Here is a 22,348-nt window from a genome sequence, read left to right on the forward strand (position 1 = left end):
GACGTCAGCTTGCTGACACATCCACTTCCAAGCTGGACGGAACAGTGCAGATGCAGCATGAGAGTAAATACGCTAAAATAAACTGCACTTGGAGGCGTAAGAGTGATTCTTGGCACAATACGTTGCGCCACAAATGCATGAGGTGTCCAAAAACTTTTTTCCCACTGCTGTATGCTTGTTAGATTTTCACGTAAGAAAATTCTGTACCACCAGCGGTCAGAATGTGAGTAAACACATCACAATAGTCAGTGGTTAAAAAAATAAATAAATAAAAAATCCCGGTGGAATGTTGTAGCCCCATCAGCACTAGAGGGCGCTCTTAGCACGAGTAAAAATATGAGAAGAAAACCCGAAGTTCGAGGAGCCTCCACGTTTTAAAGTTCCAGAGTCAACGGATTTTGCTGTGACGTCTGAATTGGTTTCACAGCACCAGCACTGTCACTGACAAGCTGCTTCCTGGGAATGTTTTAAACATCAGCTGCAGGACAAGCGGCGATTGTTGAAACACGTGGATGTTCCACAATACACACTGATGTTTCTTTTTTCTTTTTCTTTTTTTTTTTTTTGCAGTGCATCACGTAATTTGAATAAGCACATAATCACAAATGCACTCAAACATGGTTTACAGCAGCTCCTCCGCCGGCTGCCGCGTTGCTGCTCTGCTTCGTGTCACGGCCTGACGTGTTGATTCCTCCTCCGCAGATCCGAGGCTTTCTCTCCCGGTTCGACAACGTCCTGCCCGCCAGCCTGGCTTTCGACAAATGCACCGCCTGCTCGCCCATCGTAAGTAGCAAACAAACGAGGCCCCCACTTAAGATGTCTGTTCACATTCACTATTTCTTCCTGTCTTCCGTTCTTTGGACTCGCAGTAAAACGCACAAATTTTCCTGAAAGTTTGAGTGGGATCCAGCAGGAGCAGATTCGGTTCCTTGGAAACAAGCTTGTTTTGATGGGACAGATCGCAGCCGCGGCTGCAGTTGGGAGATTCCCAACGCTCGTATATCCTGAATTGTAAATTTGGTTGGGTTGCGCTGAAAAAGCTCCTCGAGGAATACCACACACACACACACACACACACACACACACACACACACACACATACACACACACACACACACACACACACACACACACACACACACACACACACACACGCACACAGGCTCGCACACACACAAGTCAGAGCAGTGGTGGGGAGCTAATTTCTCATACGACAGTCACTGACATCAATGAGCAACTGCTGCCTGATTGCTACCATATGGTTGCGCAAGCCTCGTGTGTGTGTGTGTGTGTGTGCGCCTGAAATGTCCACATATCAGGACTCAGCCGCGAACATTAGTTTTAGCGGGGGGGGGGGGGGGGGGGCTGCCTTTGTGCTTTGTGGCACATTATCATCCAGGGTCCACAGCCTGCTGGCCAATCGCTGCCTGTAGGTGGCCCCGCAGCCGGGCCGGAGACGTGATTGGCCGAGTCGAATGTAGGACTTTGGACTTTTGGAGGCGGGCGAGTGGGATGGTTGGGGGGGGATCACAACTTTGGAAAGGGAGAAAGTTTGTAAAAGGAGGGAGGGCCGGCGATAAGAGAGGAAGTGCGGGGCTGAAGAAAGGGAGTCGTGACGAGTGGTGGGCCCGCTCTGCTCCCTCTCACCCCCCCTTCTCCCCTCTCTCTCTCTCTCTCTCCCTCTCTCCCACCTCAATGCAGTCTTTGTGTCTATAAAGAGGTCATAAAGCCCCAGATCTATCACTTTCATGTGAAGACAGAGCAAGAGGGACTCGCTCTGGGGGGGGGGGCAAGTCTGTGTGTGTGCGTGTGTGCGTGCATGCGCGTGAGTGAGTTTTGTCCTCCAAAAGTTTCCTCCACCCACTCCACTCTGCTCCTGAGGAAGGAGGGAGGGAGAGAGAGGGGGGGGGGTTCCAGCCCATCAGAAGGTGTCACGTTTCTGCCTGTGTGACCGATGAGATTATTTGGTCCGCGTGTGGATCTGATGGGAAGCCCGTGTGTGTGTGTGTGTGTGTGTGTGTGTGTGTGTGTGTGTGTGTGTGTGTGTGTGTGTGTGTGTGTGTGTGTGTGTGTGTGTGTGTGTGTGTGTGTGTGGACGACAGTGAACACCAGGAGTCAGATAAGACTTTTTTTTTTCCAGGGAGATAAAAGTTGGCAGACAGACATACGGACGGAGAGAAAGTGTGTGTTTTCAGTCTGTTAATCCCGCCCACACGCCCCCCCCCTTTTTTTTTTTACGACTACGCTGATCTGCCTTTCACTCTCCCTCTGCTTTTATTTTTATTTCACGTCTCCCTCTTGTCCCTCCGTCCTCGCTCCTCTCTCCCTTCCTGTCCCCCCCCCCTCCCACCGTATACTCACTGTAATGCGTGTGTGTGTCTGTATTTGTCTTGAGTGTGTGCGTGGGACTGTCTGTGTGCGTATTCCTGCCTCAGTCAGCTGTGTGCTGCCAGGTCACTATGGAAACAAAACAATTCGGGCCCTGTCTGGGCTGGAGTAGTTCCTGTAGGGGCTTTTTCTCATTCTCTTTCTCTCTCTCTCTCTCCCTGTGTGTGTGTGTGTGTGTGTGTGTGTGTGTGTGTGTGTGTGTGTGTGTGTGTGTGTGTGTGTGTGTGTGTGTGTGTTTGCGTGTGCATGTGCGTATTTCCTAACTCTTTCTGGGGCTGCGAGCCAATAAAACTACACAGAGGAGAGTAAATCATGGCTGACGTGGCCTCGTCTTCCAGTGTGCCAGACACCTCCTACTAGAACTGTTTGCACTAACACCACCGAATATGCTACTGCTATTATTAGCTGTTAGATTTTCTCTGTTTTTTTTCTTTTCCTTTTTCTTTTTTTTTTAAGTCTTAAAGTGACAATAAGCGACATTTCCAATGTATTTTTTCTTCTCAAGTACCTCGCATGTTACCTTTAACAGCAGATGCGAGCCAAGCCGAGTGACTCAACCTCCGCTGCCTTAGTCATCGTAAAAACGTCCGTCCTTTACTTCTTTTTTCTTCTCTTTTGTGTGCTCCGCTTTTCAGAAGGTGTGCGCCAGATAGAACACACTTTTCTGGTAGAAATCTGCTTCCTGTGATGTCACTTTGGGGTTATTTATTGATGTGCCTCGGTCGGGTGAGACCACCTGCGCAGCTATTTTGGGGATTTTCGAACAGCAAACGCATTGTGTGTGGCTTAAGCAGGAAGCCGCAACTTTTTAGTTTTTGCCTGTGGCTGCAAACACGGGGCTAAGTGTACTGTTTTCCTCATGAACTAGTGAGGGTTGTTTTCGATCATACCCATATTCTATTGGGATACTAGTAGTGATTTAGGATAATGTAAGTAGCTGCATTTCCATTTCCCAGAGAATTGCGCAAAACCTAAATATCGCAATAAAAAAAAAAAAAACTGGTCATGGAAACGGCTAAACTTCGAAAAACCTAATAATCGCTAAAAGGTTTTTACGCTCTCATGAGGTGGTTTTTCAGACGTATTGATATAGAGGTATATCGCAAGTGTCATGGAAACACTTTTTTCGCACGGGGGTCACATGACCAGATCACCTGAAGTGAAACTGGTGTTAAGTTTGGACGGAGGAGGAGACAGAATATTTTCTGCAAGTCATCAAAGAGAAAAATATAACAACCACTCTTGACCGCAACAAACGTAAACAAACAAAAGCGAGCATAACTCTCGTAAATCTCGCGGGACGAGATATTACGGGATTACGGCCTATGCGCTTTAGACGATTCAACACCTGAAAATCGCAATGGTGCTTTCTTGAAATTGGAAACGCACCTAGCGTTGAACACCTTCTGGTTTGGGATCAGAAAACATCTTGAAACGAATGTAATTTTCTAAAATATCCCTTAATTTTAGTGTAGTCAAAAATATCGATGTATTGATATTTTTTTCAGCACTGAAAATGAAAAACGATACGATCGGACTTCTGCGGGACTTCAGCGCGATCTCCCCGCCCTCTGTCGATGAAATTCGAAACTTCCGTGGAACTTCAGCGCGATCTCTGACCGCCCCACCTCTCGAAACTTCCGTGGTGGCGAGTATCGAGAATCGTATTGAAAATAAATACTTTCCCAAATATCGTATTGAAGTCTGAAATCCAGTATTGTGACAACACTACTTAATTTAAAAACTGATTACGCCACACTGAGATATTTTAAAAAGTAAACAACAAAACTTCTTTGTAGACTCACCCAGGATGCACCCAGGATGCTGCCGCATGTGCACAATTACTTTCAGAACAATCAGCACTGATGCGCCACATCCTTGTGTTGTTTTTTTGCACATACATCATATGTTTACACCTGCTGCAGGCCCCACGTAATGTGGTGCGCCCACTACTTCACTTCTTACGAGCGCCACTTCCTGTCCTCTGCTGTTTTTCCAGACTAGGACTGAATGGTCTCTTAATGAGTCAGTACGCAGAGTGCGCATTTTCAAAGGAAAACGCCTGACGTGGTTTCAAACACGCATGTTAACGGGGGGTGGAAGTCGACGCCACTGAGTCACCGTGAAGTGTGTTTACTCAGGCCGGTCCTGCGAGTATTCCAGCTCTGTTTCAGCCAGCCCACCTTAATTTTAAGCTGATGTTTTATCGTAAAGTGTTGTTCACAAGTCATAAATTCTGCTCGATTTAGAATGGCTTTTACTAAGAAACGCCACCTGCAGACTATTACCATCAATTCAGCACTCTCTCCCACAGAGTCCAGTCCAAAGGGCTCAGCGTAAAAAAAAGCAAGAGCACCGTCTCGTCTTATGTTAAGATGCTTTTTGTTTGAAGGTCTTAAAAGGCATAAAGTGTAACAACAATTTAAAATGAAGAAAATGAGGGCAAGGCAGTTTAATGTTCAAGGCTCATTTTAACCAGAAGGACAATTGACAATTTAAAGCATTAAAATAAGCATTTAGTTAAAAAAAAAAAAAAAAAGTTTGTTACTGCAATGTGATATGATAAAACATAAATGTAATAGTACTAAGTACAGCACAGTGTAGACATGAAGTACTTGAAGTTAACACAGTTACATTAGTGTTATTATTGCAACGTGCTAGGCTCATACTTACTGTACATGCGGTTAAAATGCATAGCTTGAATCCACAAACAGCTTCCAGTGGTGGTTTGGGATTCATGTGGTTTTCACAGGACGGAAGCTGTATGATGTGTGTACGTGTATCCCACACATGCGCCCACACATAGTCTAAGTTGGGCCATTTTTATCCCAGATGCTAATAATTGCGCCTTTACTGCTGCCATCTGATGATCAACATTTTCGTTGCCGCTCGGACCAATCGGCGCCCCATTAAATAGTTCAAAAGTTTTACACCTCCTATGTACATACATACTTTGTGTCCACATGTGTTAGAGATTATCGCCACGGGTTTTTACCATATTTATCACCACGTTGTTATGGTTAATATTTCTGCACAATGGGTTTTTGGCCGTTTAGGAACCCGGGTAACAAGTTACACCTCGTAAAAACACAAGACAGAGAAGGAATAAAGGGAGCCCATACAAATGTGTATTGTGTGTATTGTGTCAAGACTAGTCTTCAGACATGCCTCACACACACATACACACATTTGGGCAGAGACTGATCCGCTTGCCGTGTTGATGTCTGAGGCGGAGGGACCTTCCACCTGCGGAGGAGGCTCTGTGGGCGGCCATGAAAGGCTCGTCCCGGCCAGCGTAGTCGAGAGCATCTTTGCTTGTTTGTAGAGGAGAAGAGATCAAAGCAAAGTGTTTTCTGCGGAATGGAAGGTGCCTCGACTGCTGCTACGCAGGTCGAGGCAGAGGGACGACAAGTACAATAATTATTATGATTATTATTGTTATTTTTTTGCCATGATACATTATTTGGATAGCTTGTATGTTCTTTTAAATCCGCTGAATTGACTTTTCACTCGTGCCATGTCGTCCAGGTTCTGGAACACTACGAGAAGGAAGGCTTCAACTTCCTGTCAAAGGTGTTTAACTCCTCCCACTCCTTCCTGGAGGACCTGACGGGACTGACACTGTTGCACCAGGAAACACAGGCTGCAGAGGTAAGTCCAGCACACCGCCTCCAACTGCTGCGGCGAGACACAAAGAACACTGTCTCACTCTTCCGAATAGTGCATGAACTTGTTTGTTTAAAAAAGACGCACTGCTTGAATGAGAACGTTTGATTGGTTTTTGTTTGTTTTGTGTTTTTTACTTGGTGAATTGGACTTGGAGCTGGGAAAGTCTAGCTGGAGGAGATTAAACATTGAAATACTCCGTCCTTCTTTAGTGGCACGGAAGTCACTGCTGCCTTCGTAACCGAAAACATAAACACAAAAAATGTCTTACACAGCGGGAAAGAGGAAAAAAAAAAAACTGAAGCAAAGCACAGCCAAGTTTAAAAGTGAATTCCAGAGCATCTTCCAACTGCTCCCAACGAGAGCTGAATGTGATGCGACTGAGGGCGGAAGGTCATCCAAAAGGTCCAGCTGTGGCCCTGGTTTTCTCTTCACGGGCTGCCAGCTCTCCGCAGCGCAGAGCAGCGTCTGTGGCCCCGAGCTCAGCCTAATCCTTTCTATACAACGGCCTGAAAGGCCCCGCACTGCGTGTGCATCTGTCACCATTGATGCTCGACTAAATTAGAGGCCGCGGGACAAGGTTCCTGCTCGAAAGGGAAAACTGACTGCTGTAAATAGGAGGTGACACTGGAGAAGGTTCTGGGCTCCATGCTACTTTTTTTGGATGGGGAAATGGAGTGTAAGGGCACAACAGGGTTTTGCTGTTGTAAATCCTTGCATCATCATCATTAGTATCAGACTGATGACTCTAAGCCAGGGGTCACCAACCTCTTTAAACATGAGAGCTTCATCATGGCTACCAAGTCATACGAAGGGCAACCAGTTTGCTACACTCTTCTGAAATAACTTCTAAATTTCTCAGTTAACCTTTAGTTGTATATCATTATTAATGATACTCCGATATACCGAGTTCTCGATAATTATCAACAATGAATTTAGTTGGATACAGACAATATCAATATTAAACACCTTGTTTCTATTCATCTGAATTTACAGAGTTCACCTAAACCTCTGTCGACCTCATGAATGAAAATATTTCAATCATTTGATTTTCAACATACTGTCATTTTCCAATCTACATACAATTGTGATTACAAAAGAATTACAACAGAATAAAATAAAATCTTAGACGCCGCTCACCAAGTTGTGCAATTTTTAGAGCAGTCCTGCGGGCAACTCATGTGGTCCTTAAGGGCTACCTACTAAGATGTATTAGCTGCTGTTGCTCTGCATGTCCATCAATTAGTTCAGATGAACACTTTAGATTAGGGATTACTTAGTCACAATTAACTATTAAGTAGGATTAGTTTTAGGAAATAGGGTTAGGGAAGGAGGAACCATCGATATATCCCCTAATCGAAACCGTAACACTGACCCCACCCTAATCTGTAATCCTAGTCCCTATAACCTAACCCTTTCCCCTAATTCTAATACTAAATAATATTTCCAAGGTTTTTATGGGAAAATTCTTGAGATTTCTCGAAGCGCACTGGTTGTAGAATATGGCCATCCAGAATAAGGCATTAATAAGTCGTTAATATTGACTAGTAAAGCCAATATGTTCCTAATTTTCATTCTAATCAATCCTCATACTCTTCCCTAATCTAAAGTGTTAACAAGTTCAGTAGTAGTAAACTGATATTCCTATTGAAACAGGACTGAAATGTGAGTCAAGAACCGCAATTCCTGTGAGGCATATCTTCAGACTTGATAACTCATTTTTTCCATTCTAAAATGACAGTGCGGTTCTTCGCCCCCGGGTTACCCGGAAAGGTGAGGCACCTCACCAGCTTCAGTGCCTTCCAGGCAAAATTTGATCAAGATGAAAAGAATAACCTGAGGAGACTTGCGCTGGAAGTAGAAGCTGAGTCACCGCGTGAATCTTTTGACACCTACCTCATGCCCCAACAGTGTGACCTCATGGTAGTTATTGAGGGTTCCGACACCTGCATCGAGCATCCTCTATATGTTGTCATTATCGCATTCAGGTTGTTTGGTACCTGCCATTCTTGGCTTGCCGCCTCCCCTCCGATGGCCTCAGGAGACGTCGGGAACCTCCGGGACTCTACATGCCTTTTGGCGGTATTCATGTTCGGCCTGCTGGAACTTTGATACAAGTCGGACGAGGGATGGTTAGATAAGGCCTCCCGTGGTCCCACAGGAGCTGAGTCAATTTCATGACCTAGAAAATTCAACCCAAATAGCCACAGAAGTCTCAGGATCTCCTCAGCTGGATACTAGTTTAGCTTGAGTGGTAGGACGTTGCTTGACATGTCCACACATTTACGTTCTTCACCACATGGTGGCGCTCGGTGGGGTCCAGCAAAGCGTCAGTTTTTGCAGGAAGCTGGAAATTAGGGTTTTGTGGAAACGGAAGGCAAAATTTTCAGAAGATCTTTAGAATTTGTTGGACGATAAACCGTGAGAGGTGGCTCCACTGCAGTCTGGGATATAAAAAAATATATACACATATATATTTAGATATATGGGAAGAACATTGGACCTTTAAGGTCTGCAGACCAGTTTGCCGTGTAAATGTCGCTGGTGTGCAGTTCCCAGTGTTGAAACATGGGTGGTTTTACTCAAGACTCCCTCCTGACATGAGGCAGAGGAAATGGAGAGCGGGAGAAAATGAGTGGGCGTGGGGTTAGGCCTGCTCTTGTTGAGCTGTGGGAAAATCCCATCTACTTTCTCCCCAACTCGTACTTGTAACACATGGCTGGAGGAGGGGGGGGGGGGAAAAGCAGCGTAGATAAGGAAAAGCTGGCACGGGGAGAGAAAATCGAGGGGAGCGAGGCCATCAAGTCAAATTTTCCTTACCCTCTTTTTAAGCCTCCTTTCTTTTCTCATTCCCCTTGTCCTCGTTTCTTTCTTTCGTTTCGTTTGCCTCTCTTCTCCTCTGTCTCCTTCAGTGGCTCCTTCCCCCTCCATAAATCTGCTTAAATTGTCTTTGAGCACCCCTCGTTAAACACAAGACCGAGCCATCGCTTGATTGCCTGGTCCATTGGAACCGCCGCTTTTCACGCCAGCCTCCTGTACACGGGTTGGCTTCTCCGACGACTGCCGCACTTGGCCGCCTCCCCCTCATCCTTCCCCCTTTATTTCTAGGAAGAGACAGGATGTATATTATTACTCATTTTATGCGGTACCCCGCTAGAAACAGTCTTTGCAGCTCGTTTTTGGGTCCAGATATCCGTATTTAAAAGAGCGCCAACTCAGAGTGATGTTGGATTTTCAGTCTGAATTAGAGGTTTGGAGGCTTTTTAAGAGGTCCCTCCTGAGCCATTGCTACATGATGGACACTTTACTGGGCTTTCTTTATGACTCTTTTCATTTTGTAAGGGTCATGATGAAATTTGTGCCAAAGCGACTTCACTCAGTTTAAAATGTGGAAGCAAAGTTATGTAGCATGCAAAATATATATATTTTTTCAACTCCTTCCCGCTGAATAGGTTGTAGACACGTTAGATTCAAAACACAGCGAAATTCCTGGACACGGCTCACAGTTGGCTTCAATCACTTCACGGCTGTATGTAAGAGAGGTTATTTTTAAACAACGTTGCCCTCTTTCCCCAAAAGCGTGGTGTTGAATTCATTACTGTGTGCGCGCAGCGCTGCGAGCGCATGGAACCACTCTGAACCCTGATCCACGTCACCAGATAGCACTACTGTGTACTTACAGCCTATTCTAGTCCAGTTTGTAACCGGAGAACCGCTTTTTATGCGGTTACCACAGGGTTTTTTTTGGCCGGGTTCACGTTCGACAAACGTTTACACTGACAAGAGGGCCGTGTGATTGTGTGCGAGCGCGCACATATGGGCCTGAATGACGTCTTTGTGAGATCAGCCTTATTGGGATTTTAAACTTGAGTTGGAGGATTGAAAGCAGAGGGAAGAAATACTACTACGCGTATAGCGTCTCCCCCCCCCCCCCCCCCCCGCCCCCACCCCCCCCAAAAAAAATAGCATGTCTTCAAATAGCGTTAACCATTCGTGCCTGCAGGCATCTTGTTTTGTCTGGAACACTATATAAACTCAAAAGCATGGAAAAATATGGTGTGGGCGATCCCTGAATATGATCCTGAGTAATAATTATGTAGAAAATGGAACACGTGTAGAGTCCAGTCTTCTTAATTCCACTGAGGATCCACTGTCACTCTGCCGACTGCTGTGGCAGCTAGAGCCATCAAGTTGTCGCTTCTCATGAACGTTCTATTCTTGTGAAAACAATCGCTGGAGGAACCCCGCCATGTGAATTCTTCAAATATAGTTCTCGTAAATGTTCCACCGCTGTCACTTCCCGGCTGCTAAGGCCTTAGTATACTATAAACACGGCTGGTCATAAAACATCCCACAGTCCGAGCAGCCCACTTACCATTGGCCGCTGGCGTGTGGCTTTGCTAAATTTGAATGTTGACTGCAGATTTGCAGGGGTACCGATGGGAACGTCAGCTGCAGGATTCAGCTTGGGGCCTCCGATAACATTGAAGCACGCAATTAATATTGGGGCTAATGTACGGCACTGGAATATTTCAAGACATTCCATTGACTTCCGTTGGGTAGAATTATTTCCCTATGCGAAATTTAAGATTAATTGTCTGGATTAGAAAGACCCTCTTTCGATATGTGGTTCTTTTCAATTACCCAGTTTTGGGGTTACTCACCTCAACTTGGTTTGGGTCGTTTTCCAATTGAGTTCCACCTTCATGTGGGCCGAAAGTCTTTCAACATCACGTTACTATCACATTATAGTAATCACTTAGTTTTTTCGGCTTCTCGCGACACATTTTTATCGTCCGCTGGTACCGATGAGCGGCCATCAGCTCGGCGACCTGGTAGACCTTCTTGTTGCTGGTCACTCCCTCTGAATATTTTCATCTGCCACCAATCACAGACCAGGTCGCAGGGTTGATCGCTAGCCATTTTTCCCATCTACTTCACTGATGATAAAATTGCACGGTTGTTGGTGCCAGGGTTTTTTTTTTTTCTTTTTTTTTTTTTCTTTCAAAGTGGTAGGTTTGATTTTTGTGAAGGGGTCGCTCTCATGACTCGTCATACGTTATGGCTCCTTATCCAATCAGTGCCTGCACTCTGTTAACCTAATGTTTTTGTCCTGACTCGGCCCACGTATAACCCCGGCCGAGTAGGTACTGAAATAGCACCTGGTACCAGATATTACCACCTAGTGGAAATGCTTTCAAACCTGAGTAGAACCAGGCTGATTAAAGCTGTGTAACTGCTAGTGGAAGAGACCCAATAATGATATCTGAGCTACGCCTATAACGTATATAACGTAAAGCTAATTGAGATGTGTGTCCAACAAGTCAACAATCGAACATCGGGTGAGAAGATCCGACGGTGTACGCAGAGTTTTCCAGGTCGCTCTGAAATGGCTCGAGTGTGTTTTCATTTCCCTGGTCCAACATGAAGAGGCTTCTTCACTGAGGGCGACGTGACGGCTACAAATTAATGGCACCGAGGCCCCACAGGCAAGTAGCTCTTGGAGAGAGATCAGGGATTTATCTTGCGATGCAGCCAAGGAGAGACGATGATGTAATGCTCCATTCAGGATAGATGTAGAAAAAACATCCTGAGTGTAAATATCTCTTTGGAACAAAGTTGGTGTGAACTACACGGACACATTGAAGTTGTGAATTGTCGAACACGGTGGCATTGACATTTTTACGGCACACATTGAACCGTTTAGCTCCTACACCACTTACTACCACTGCTACTACTGTCGGTCAACTGCAGCACTGAAGTCCTTTGGATGGATTGTCAAGAGCAACCAATTTGTACTAAATATTTGGGGCACATTTGTCTTTGTAAACTTTAAAATCTTTTTTTAAAAAAAAAGATTGAATCCACCACAATATTGTGCACTGTGATTGGGACAATGGGTCATAAAAACTACACTCTTTTTCGTGTTAGCTGCAATGACGGAACCCAGTGATTGTTGCTCATTCTTTGGATTTGACTCGTTGACATTTACAGTACGTGATGCAATGCGCCTTTTGTGAGCGCGTGTTCCTGCCCATGTCAATCAGTGTGGATGTGAGTGACCCATACAGAGGATGTGTGACCCTCTCGGTACAAAAGATCCGTCTGTGGGACTCCACCGCCCTTCCACCTACTCCGACCAGCGCTGCCAGGAAGTCGTTGGAGACGTTCGCAATCATCTCAGGGAATCATGCGTCACTCCCCGCTGCCTTTTTTCCTTCTCTTCTTGGGCCCGATCTTCCAACGGCTCTGATTTGAATGAAGTGACCGCAACGCCAACTTCTTTTTCCGAGTCACGTTGAGTTATAATATGATTATTAAGTCCAAAGCCTTTGCGTACACAATGGGGGGAGCACGCAGACCGACTTGGCGATAGCAGTTGGATGGTGTGACCTACGTCTGAGCATCACCATCTCTTTGTTGTTGAATTTTAAAATGAAATCATCACGATATTACCTAACAGAGTGCCTCATAATATGGGCCCTTCCTGGAAGTATCGTCATTTGCTACTCCTCAGGGCACTCCAATGTTTGTATCCAAGGTCCAGAAATCAGGAAACTGTTAGGAGGCTTTTTGCTCGAGAGCTAGCCAGCAGTCCGCATTTGTGGGTGGGAGTGTTGGCTGCACAATTAATACTTTTCAGGCGCTTATTTTGAGCAAAATGTTGGGCCTGCTTGAAGGGGTTCTCCCAAAACCATTTCACCCATGGACTGCACATCTATTTGGGGGATTCAGAAGATTGTACGTAAGCTAGATATTCAAAAGCGTAGTTGTTCTGTCGTTTCATGGATTGGTGAAGTTTAACCCACGTAGAGGAGGGTGGGTATTAACTACTGTGGTGTCACATTAGAAGAAGGAGAAGTTGTTCCACTCGTTGTTGATAATGTTGTGCATGTGCATGTTAATTATTTGCTCTGTCTTTGTGCTGCCTCTTTGGAAGGCTGGCAACCAGAATTGTTTCTTGAATTGAATTGAGTGTCTCTCATAGTAGAAAAAAAAAAAAAAGTGTTGTGTGTTAAGCACCAGACAGGAGACCACTTCTTCTTCTGTGGTTTTTACTTTCCAGTATTCACTTCCTTCTTTTGTTACCACTTAAAAGGACTTGATTTTCTATTGTACTATAATGCATTGGCATGATTTTTTTTTCCTACAATCTGAACAACACATGTTATATTCATTGTTACACACAACCCAATGAAGAAAACAAAAGAAAAAAAGAAAGTGTGTGTGTGTGTGTGTGTGTGTGTGTGTGTGTGTGTGTGTGTGTGTGTGTGTGTGTGTGTGTGTGTGTGTGTGTGTGTGTGTGTGTGTGTGTGCATACATACATAGTCATATATGATTCACAGATCATATTAAAAACCCTTTTGAGTCGATCTTGCCGCAACTCAAAATCTGAACAAGCCTGTGTTTTGACATCAAAGCCTCTTCAGTGCACGAAGCCAGGGCTCTTGTAAAAACAGCGACACCTGTGTCCCTCCGCATCTGAATGATAGCGGTGTGTGCTGTGCGTGCGCGCCACCAGCTACCAGAAGTCATCACCTTGAGTCATGCCGATTTCCTAGGAAGGAGCCGAGGCCACGGAGCCACCCACTGCCCGTCTAAAACAGTGTGCGGAGAATAAAGTTGATTTAGTTCTCTTGGCTCATTGGCTGGCAGCAAGGTGTACACACAAGTACAAGCGTGTATATACACACAGCCATACGCACACTGCAACACACTCTCTTTTCACCGGTCACACGCTGTTTTTCTTCGCCTTGTTCCCGCTACTCCCCCGCACGTACATGCACTCGCTCCGAACGTCACGGGGGCCCTCTGTATGTCAGGGCTCCATCCAAACACGGCTATGGTTGCTCCATGCTGCAATTACTACCAGATGGACTGGAGGAAAACATATTAGAGCTGTTTTTTTGTTTTGTTTTTTGTCATTGGCGCAAGGCACGTCCTTGTGGGGGGAGGTCGAGGTGTGGTGGTTAGTTAGTGAGAGGGGAACGTCAAGATTTACGCTGAATTTCTATAAATGCCAAACGGAGCCCAGCTGACCCCAGTCCACCAATTGTTCTGAGTGATTGCAAATTTCCAGGTCCATTTTCCGCGGTTTACCCCAAGGTTTCCGTGAAGCGGAGAAAACCGTGTGTGTGTGTGTGTGTATGTGTGTGTGTGTGTGTGTGTGTGTGTGTGTGTGTGTGTGTGTGTGTGTTTTGGTGTTGCTAAGTTTTCAAAACATACCGCTCAGTGTCTGTTTATCAAAGTTGACGCCCGCATAAACACATGGAAATCGATGACACGTGACAGCGGAAATATCATGCCGGCAAAGTGGCACCAGCCAAACTTTCTGCCTGTAAGGGGCGCTGTGACGGAGATCAGGCGCTGACGACACTAATACGGATGTACACACACATCAGGATGCATGCAGGCATCGGCGATTCCAGTCGTTATAGCTGCAGAAATGTCTTGATATTAGCTCTAATGAATTGAGCTGAAGAATTGGTTTAGCTAATTGAAAGAATTCTGGAAAGATGTGATTTGGGGTCTTTTTCATAATGTGAAAATTATTTGAAACTGAAAGTCTCTGCCTTTGATACTTCATTAATTTGATGCAATAAATAAATACATTTTTTCTGTCAAGTAACATCAAATAAGCAGTGTAGTCAAATAATGTACAAAGTATAAAAAGTTTAGAATATAACGGTATATACTAGTATATAAAAACTTTACTATTTATTTATTTATTTATTTATTTTTAATCCTGACTGATGTAACATCACAGTGTTGGCCTAGGAAACTTAAGTGTTTAGCGCTAATCCAGGTCCCCCCCCCGAATCCTTGAAACACTGTTTGGATCGATTCAAATCTATTATATAATGCACGTATCGCTGCACACGCGTGAGCTGGTGTCACCGCGCAACGCCGCCGCTAAAATGCGTGTTTATTCTGGTCTCCTACCAATGCCAGCTATGCCCGCTAATTTTAAGTATGTGCTCTACTTGCAGGGATGTATGTCAGCTATGTACTGTCCCATCGCACCTCGCGTCTCTCCTCTCCCCAAGCAGCATGACACACACGTTTGGCACTATACATAGTCCAACCAACCCATTCAACCCTCCACCCCCCCCACCCCACCCCACCCCTTGGTTCTCCAGGAGCTTTGTGCCTGTCAGCAGTTCTATTATAATGCCACTTGTTCGCCTTCAATCCGTCGACTGAAGTTTGTTTGCACTGTGTGCTTGCGTTTATATTTGGCAGCTTGTTTTCTTCGAGGTCCAGGAATGAATGATAACGATGATGGAATACAGAATAGTGTTTCAAATGCGATAATATTTGAAGTGGAGGATGGTTCCATGAGGTCTTTTCTTAAGCTTTTGGTTGACTTTGGTTAAATCTTAGAAAATAGCCTTGTCCGAGTTAAAGTGCCCCAGAAAATCAGTAAAGAAAAGTTCAAAATGAATGAATTAATGAAATAATCATTAAAATAGTGTGAATGTGTTACTCTAGGGCTTTAAGAACCACCTCCTAGAGTTATTATGTAACAAGTGCATTTAGTAAGACTCAAATAGAATTCATCAGCTGTAATAAGTGGGGGTCTCAGTACTTTCAATGCTCAATAAGAAGTAACAAAAAAACCATCGGATGAAATGATGCCTCATCTGCTCCATTTGAATAAATACACTGATCTGCAGCGGCTGGAGAGCCAAGTGGCGGGTTGGGGAGCAGGGTGAAGGGGAAGCATGGCAACAAGGGCAGCTGTCCCGGGTCATCGGGGGCTTCGTTTTCGGGAATCACCAATCATCAGTCACGGCAGCGAGTGCGTTATAAGTCATAAATAGCTGCCGCGGAAGCCGACTTTTCCCTCGCTGCGGGGGAACAGAGGCTCCGCCGTGCGTGGCCTCCCCTCGCGGCGCCAGGCAGTCCCGGCCGATGCCTTTTTTTCTGGCCTGGCAGCTGGCCGTGCGCAGGGCACAGACATACAGACAGACAGACGGTCAGTCAGTCAGTCAGTCAGACGGACAGACAGACAGATGACTGGGTGGCAGCGGGCTGAGTAGTAGTCTGGGCTAGCGGTCCTGATTTAGCTTCTGCTCTCCTTCCACTCGGCTCGCTGTGAACCACTATTTCTGGATCTGTGTCAGTTTTTCTCCTTTTCGTCTCAGTGCCACATTTACACGACGGTGGAGGAACACGTGTGTGTTCTAACTGCCGATACATAGAAAAGTACTGCACTGTGTAACGTGCTTCTGTTTTTTTTTTTTTTTTTTTTTTGTGCCTGGCTCGTGCTCTAGCTAGTACAGACCGCATTGAGTGACTTGTTTGGACAGACGCTGATAAAAGAGGGATGATCGACTTCTTGCGCTCACCGGCTGCTAGCTACTAGCTGCTAGCCTAGGGGTGGGCAAACCTTTCGACTGGTGGGCCCACAGTGGGTACTAACATTTGACAGAGGAGCTGGAGGAGCAGCAGATGGATGGAGTGTTTTGGTGACCCACCTTATAGGAGGAAAAATATGTCATGGGATATGTAGTTAACTCGCGCTTTAATGTCAATTGAAAATGAACAAAAGCGTTGCAACAAAATGTCTGTCTTAGCAGCCCCACTGTTTTTAGCTCTTTATTGAAATGACTCTTAAAACACTGAAAAAAATGGATGAAATACAGCTATTTTATGACTTCTAGCTTTTTCAAGTTTGGCGGGCCAAATTGAAAAGCTTAACGGGCCTCAAATGGCCCCTGGGCCGTAGTTTGCCCATGTCTGTGCTAGCCTCAGCCGTTAGCGCCACCACGTCTGGCTCCATCTGGGGCAGTCGGGCTCAGTCTGATTGGCCAAATGTGTCGACGGTGCACTGCAGTATGTGTGCAGTACATTTTAAAGTTTGAGAGCTAGGAACTGGACAAAGCCAGCTTCAGTATTGGTTTCACTCGTCAACCTAATTTAGGTGTTTACAGTAAGTGCAGCAGCAACTGTGTCATATCTCCTCCCTTCCTGTCGGGGAACCCTGGAAGTTTATGTTAAGTCTTTAAAAGGATAAATAAATAGAACATTTTAAACGCTTTACCCCCCCCCCCCCTTTTTTTTTTTTTTATTCTCTGTGGGTCTGTAACACATTTATGCACAAATGACATAATGTGGTATAATGGGCTGTTTAATAATCCAATTTGAGAGGGGGACTGTTTATTCCCCTCTTCTTCCTGGATTGGATGTTCTACAGAGAGAGAGAGAGAGAGAGGGGCAAAAAAAGATCCAGCTGCATCAAAGATACAGATAAGTGTGTGTGTGTGTGTGTGTGTGTGTGTGTGTGTGTGTGTGTGTGTGTGTGTGTGTGTGTGTGTGTGTGTGTGTGTGTGTGTGTGTGTGTGTGTGTGTGTGTGTTTGTGTGCACGCCTGCCTGTGCATGTTTGTATCCTCCAGCCTGGATCTCGCCCGCCTGGCTGGTCACAGGTAATCTGCCCTGGAGCTCTGTCCTCGCGCGCACACACACACACACACGCACACACAGTGCCAGGTCTTATCTTTCTTTCCCTCCTCCCTGTTGCTGTTCTTTGCAGCACATGGAGCGCACTGATATCATCAAGCCTCTAGTTGAGATAATCACGCGTTCACACACGACGCTGGATCCAGCTGAGCTGGACCCCCCACTTGTGCGACTGGCGCTACATCCTCAGACGCCATTGTCCCAGCGAGAATCAACACAAAACAAACTCGGAGAAATAGCACTGCTGTGCGCTAGTATCCTGGATGTAAGTGTGTCACTGCAAGTGATGTTGCTCTAACGCTGTTTATAACTCGTTTATAACTCATTTATAACTCATTTGTAACTCATTTATTACCCATCAACCTCCGCGTTAATAGCCCGTCTATGAGTTGAGTTTTTTTGGCTAACTCGTTTTCTGTTACTGTGGGCCATTCCCGCCGTCACATCAAGAGGCCCCCCCTCCGCCCCCGCCCCCGCTGCCCTTCGCCCGCCGCCTTGCTTCACTGCTTCGCCCTCTCGTGTTCCGCGTGTGTGTTTCTTGCTGTGCGTGCCGCTTGGCGGCGGCGGCGGCGGCGGCGGTGGGGGCTCCGGTGGCGTTTGATCGTTGCCCCGGACCGCACGTCACTTGGCTTCGACTCCTCGGCGGCTCTAATTAAACCCGGGGCAGGTCTGAACCGGCGGCGCACACAACGCCTCTGAAGTCGATCTGTTATTGCCGTTCGCTTTGCTGGCACGCTCGGGACGCTTCGTTAGGTCGAGTTGGAACCGGTTGCACACACACACACACACACACACACACACACACACACACTAATACACACACACACACACACACACACACTCACACACACTCACACACTGATACCTCAGCCAAACTCGATGCGTCTCCAGCAAGCATGGGCAAACTACGGCCCGGGGGCCGTAAGCAGCCCATTAAGCTTTTTAAATCCAGCCTGCCGAACTTCAAAAACGGATTTTTATAATAAGTAAGTCATGAACTATCTGTATTTCATTCAATTTTTTTCAGTCATTTCAATAAAGAGCTAAATAGCGTGCGGCTTCAAAGACAGATATTTTATTGTAACGCTTTTGTTCATTTTCAATTGGTCACCATATCACTCCATCCCTCTGTCAAATTTTAGAACCCACCCTTGTTCTGCAAGCCGTGAAGGACTTTCAATCGACACTTTACGCTGCTGTGAAACACCAAACTCGTTTACAGCCGTCGGGAGAGAAAGACGCGCTGTCAGGTTGTCACCGGTGTGTCTTCTGGGAAACCGCACGTAGTTTGTTACTTCCACGGAGACACGTGGCAGGTTATGAAAGACTTGTGTGACTCAGAGTGTGTCGACAACCCTCTTGAGTGCACAGGAAGTGTGTCGCAGGGAAGCCGGAGGCCGCCGGGAGGGAAGCAGAGGGATGGAGATCAGGGGCCTGGTGTGCAAAGACTTGGCGTAGAGTCCACACTGAAACCCGACGTCCGTTCAAAATCCGGAAAACTGCCTGAGTACCCCAAAAAATCTGGACGTTTTTGCGAAGTTTGCGAACGAAGCGCCACGGTCGAGTCGCTCTTTGTACATCTAAACGTGAAGGTGGAAACAGGCGTGCGACCTTTGGTGCGTGAGAGTTTGGGAGATTAGAGGAGATAAAGAAAAGGGCAAATAAGAATGAGACGACTTGCACATTAGATGGATTTTTTTATTTATTTATTTTTTTAAATAAAGTTTCTCAGAAGCCATGTCGGAGTCTGATACTGTCGGCAGACAAATCAGGAGAGGAGCTTCCCAGGGTTGTGGATTAGAGGAAGTTGTGGTTCAGCGTCAGGAGACCAAAAGATCTGAGGAAAACCACAAAGGAGGAGGTTGAGGAGATGGAGGAGGCGGAGGAATATGGGGGGAGGAGAAGAAGGAGAAAGAGGTGGAGGAGCAGGAATAAGAGAAAGAGGAGCAATAAGAGGAGGAGGAGGAGGAGGAATTGGGGGAGGAGAAATAAGAGGAGGAGGAGCAGGAAGAAGGGGTAGAGGATCAGGTGGAGGAGAAGAACCATAGTGAAGAGTAAGGGGAAGGAGGTGGAGAAATAAGGGGAGAGCAGAAGAAGGAGAAAGAGGAGGAGGAGGAGCTGGAATAAGAGGAGGAGGAGCAATAAGAGGAGGAGCAGCATTAGGTGGGGGGGGTGGTTGAGGGGAGGAGAAATAGGAGGAGGAGGGGCAGGAATAAGGGGTAGAGGAGGAGTAAGAGGAGGAGGAGGTGGGAGGAGCTTGAGCCTCCAGTGTGCGTCCCAGGAGAAAAAACAGGCCCCAGCTGTTGCTCCACAAGCCACCACACCCAGCCGAGAGAGACTCCGTTTGTTGTTGTAGCTGGCCTCCATGACTCCGGGGGCGGGGGGGGCGGGAGTGAGGTGATGGGTGACGAGGGTTGGTGGGTTGTCGGGGGGGTTGTCAGCAGCGATAGAGTTCGACCCGCTTGGGCCCAGGGAAAAAAAACCAAGCGTCCAGCCTGTGCGAGGGAAAGCCTTCCTCTGGAAGGTGTCGGTTCCTTCGGCCGCCACTGGGAGGCGCTTGTCGATGGACCAACCCCCCCCCCCGGAGACGGGGAGGGTTCGCGAAAAACCGACCTCAGCTGGGACCCGCACGCCATTTCTGTTCCCACCGCCGCTCCGTCTCTCTCTCTCCTCCCTCCAGACTGCTGCTCTCGCCCCCCCACCCCACACCCCCACCCCTCCAGGCCACGCCGTCTGTCACTTTCCCCTCCGACGTGACACACAGCCCAACGCCCACTTAATCCGACCCCTGACCCCTGACCCCTTGCCACCCGCCCCGTCACTCTTCCCACTCGCTCGTCGTGATGAGGCGTTTTTTTTTTGTTTTTTTTTCCATTCAATTTTTTTTTTTTTTTTTGTTATTTCAACACATCTGAAAAAGAAAAGAAATGGAAAAAAAAATCAAATAAAATGGCAAACCATAAGATTTTTCAAGTCCGAGTGCTCAATAGGGCAGCCTCATTAGATTCATTATCAAAACACAAACGTCAGATTCCGGCTGAAACTCGGTGGGGAAAGCCCCCGCAAGAAAAACCGGTCGATGCGAACGGCAGACGGCGGCTGTTTCGCCGCTGCCCTTTGTGACATCACAGGCGGCCCATTTCAGCCGCTGTCCCGAGCAAACGATCGCTCAAAAAGCGGGTCGGGCAAAAGAACGAAGGACGCCGGGCTTTTCCTGGTTTCCGTGGAAGTTTGCAAACAAAATGGAAACACAGCGGTTGTTATGGTTAGCCAGCGCTGGAAGTGGTGGGATTTTGCAAAATGTGCCGACCTTTAAAGAGCACAATCCTCCCAGTGTCCTGACTCGCACACATCCAGAGATGCGTTTCGATCCGCCGCTCAGAACAGTTCTTGGGTAATGAGCGTCCGCTGGGACCCTTTTACGACTTCGCTCGGAGCCGAAGCTTTTATGGCTTTGATTGGTTTGGCGTCCTCGTCTGCAGGCTTGCGACTTGTCGATTTGGATTCAGCCGCTCTCCTCAGTGCTGAGCGTTCCAGGTTCAGTGAGGGAGGCTTTCGTTCGAGAGCGGCCCAGCGGATCCTGTGTCAAGTTAAGCGACGACGACGGACGCCCTCCGAGTGGCGCTATCGTACGAATTCGGTGTATAAAAAGGACGACGCCTGAGTCAGCTTTTATTTTCTGAGCCGGGAGTTCGTGCACTAATGAGAGGGCAGGTCAGGTTAGTGGGTAGCCCACCTCTTCCTGCCTCCACCCATCTCCGCTTCCTCTTCCTGTCTCAAGTCCTCTGTGGACACACGCACACAACACACACACACACACACAGGGACACAGGCAGCCTGTTCAATGTGTATGTCCTCTGAGAGGCCAGCAGGAACCTGATGTGGCACCAAATGATTGTTCAAAACACACACACACATACACACACACACACACACACACTGATCTGAGTCCAAGCAGACTAAAATGCACTAGAGGCTCGTGACAGGCAAAAAATGGTTTGATTCGACTTGTGCCTGATTTGCAGTACACATACTGGACTGCGACATGACATTAACAGTCAGGCCATGAAATGGAATGACATTTGATTTATTCGTTGAATAGTCATTAAAAATAAATGGTTCCGTTTATTAACAATAAGCTTAAGAAGCGGCCACGATCCGCCACCATCAGTTTTACCACTGGATGCTATTAAATCCTAAAGACTGAGGATTAAAACAATTCAAATAAAAACAAAGGTTTTGAGAATAGAACCGTCAATGGTTAATCTCATAAATGGTTTTGCCTCTTTTTATTGGCTACAATTTACTAAACCCATTAATACACAAACCCAATGTTGCTTCCATTATATTTATGGTTGTTGCTGGAGATGCGGAGACCCGAGATCTTTATCCACCAGGCATCTTGAACCAATTATATGACAAAATTGATTGTACTTCCACACAATATAAATCAAAAGCTTGGCTCCTTTTTAATATATATATATATGTATATATATATATATATATATATATATATACATATATATATATATATATTATAGACTGCCTGGAGACATAATTTTATTAAAACACAAGGCTTTGCAGTTTGTTTTGTTTGTTTTCCTTATAACCTGGTCCTCTTTCTGTGGTCAGAGGACAGTGACAGCCTCAAAGCAGCACACAGAGAACATCCATCCATCCATCCATCCATCCATCCATCCATCCATCCAGGCATATGAAGTCTGCCACAGCTCTCATATGAAAGCAATTTTAGGATTCAAGAGTTAAAAAGCAGTAAATCTGATGCTGAAGGCTGTGACAGCGTTTTCTTTTTAAACCCCACTGTTGTTG

At 46.4% G+C, this 22,348-nt stretch overlaps 1 protein-coding gene across 2 annotated transcripts in view; it reads left to right on the top strand.

Annotated features, from left to right (window-relative positions):
- The window catches only part of atg7 (ATG7 autophagy related 7 homolog (S. cerevisiae)), a 57,355-nt gene that overhangs the window by 22,368 nt on the left and 12,639 nt on the right, over positions 1-22,348 (top strand). For both annotated transcript variants that reach the window (XM_076025346.1, XM_076025347.1), the window contains 2 exons: positions 703-783; positions 5,917-6,039. In XM_076025346.1, the coding sequence (XP_075881461.1) occupies positions 703-783; positions 5,917-6,039 (204 nt within the window). The remainder of the gene's footprint in view (positions 1-702; positions 784-5,916; positions 6,040-22,348) is intronic.

Source organism: Nelusetta ayraudi, unplaced genomic scaffold (assembly GCF_046127955.1).
Source record: "Nelusetta ayraudi isolate G7.1 ecotype Tasmania unplaced genomic scaffold, CSIRO-AGI_Nayr_v1 ptg000017l, whole genome shotgun sequence".
In the NCBI taxonomy this organism is placed as follows: Eukaryota; Metazoa; Chordata; class Actinopteri; order Tetraodontiformes; family Monacanthidae; genus Nelusetta; species Nelusetta ayraudi.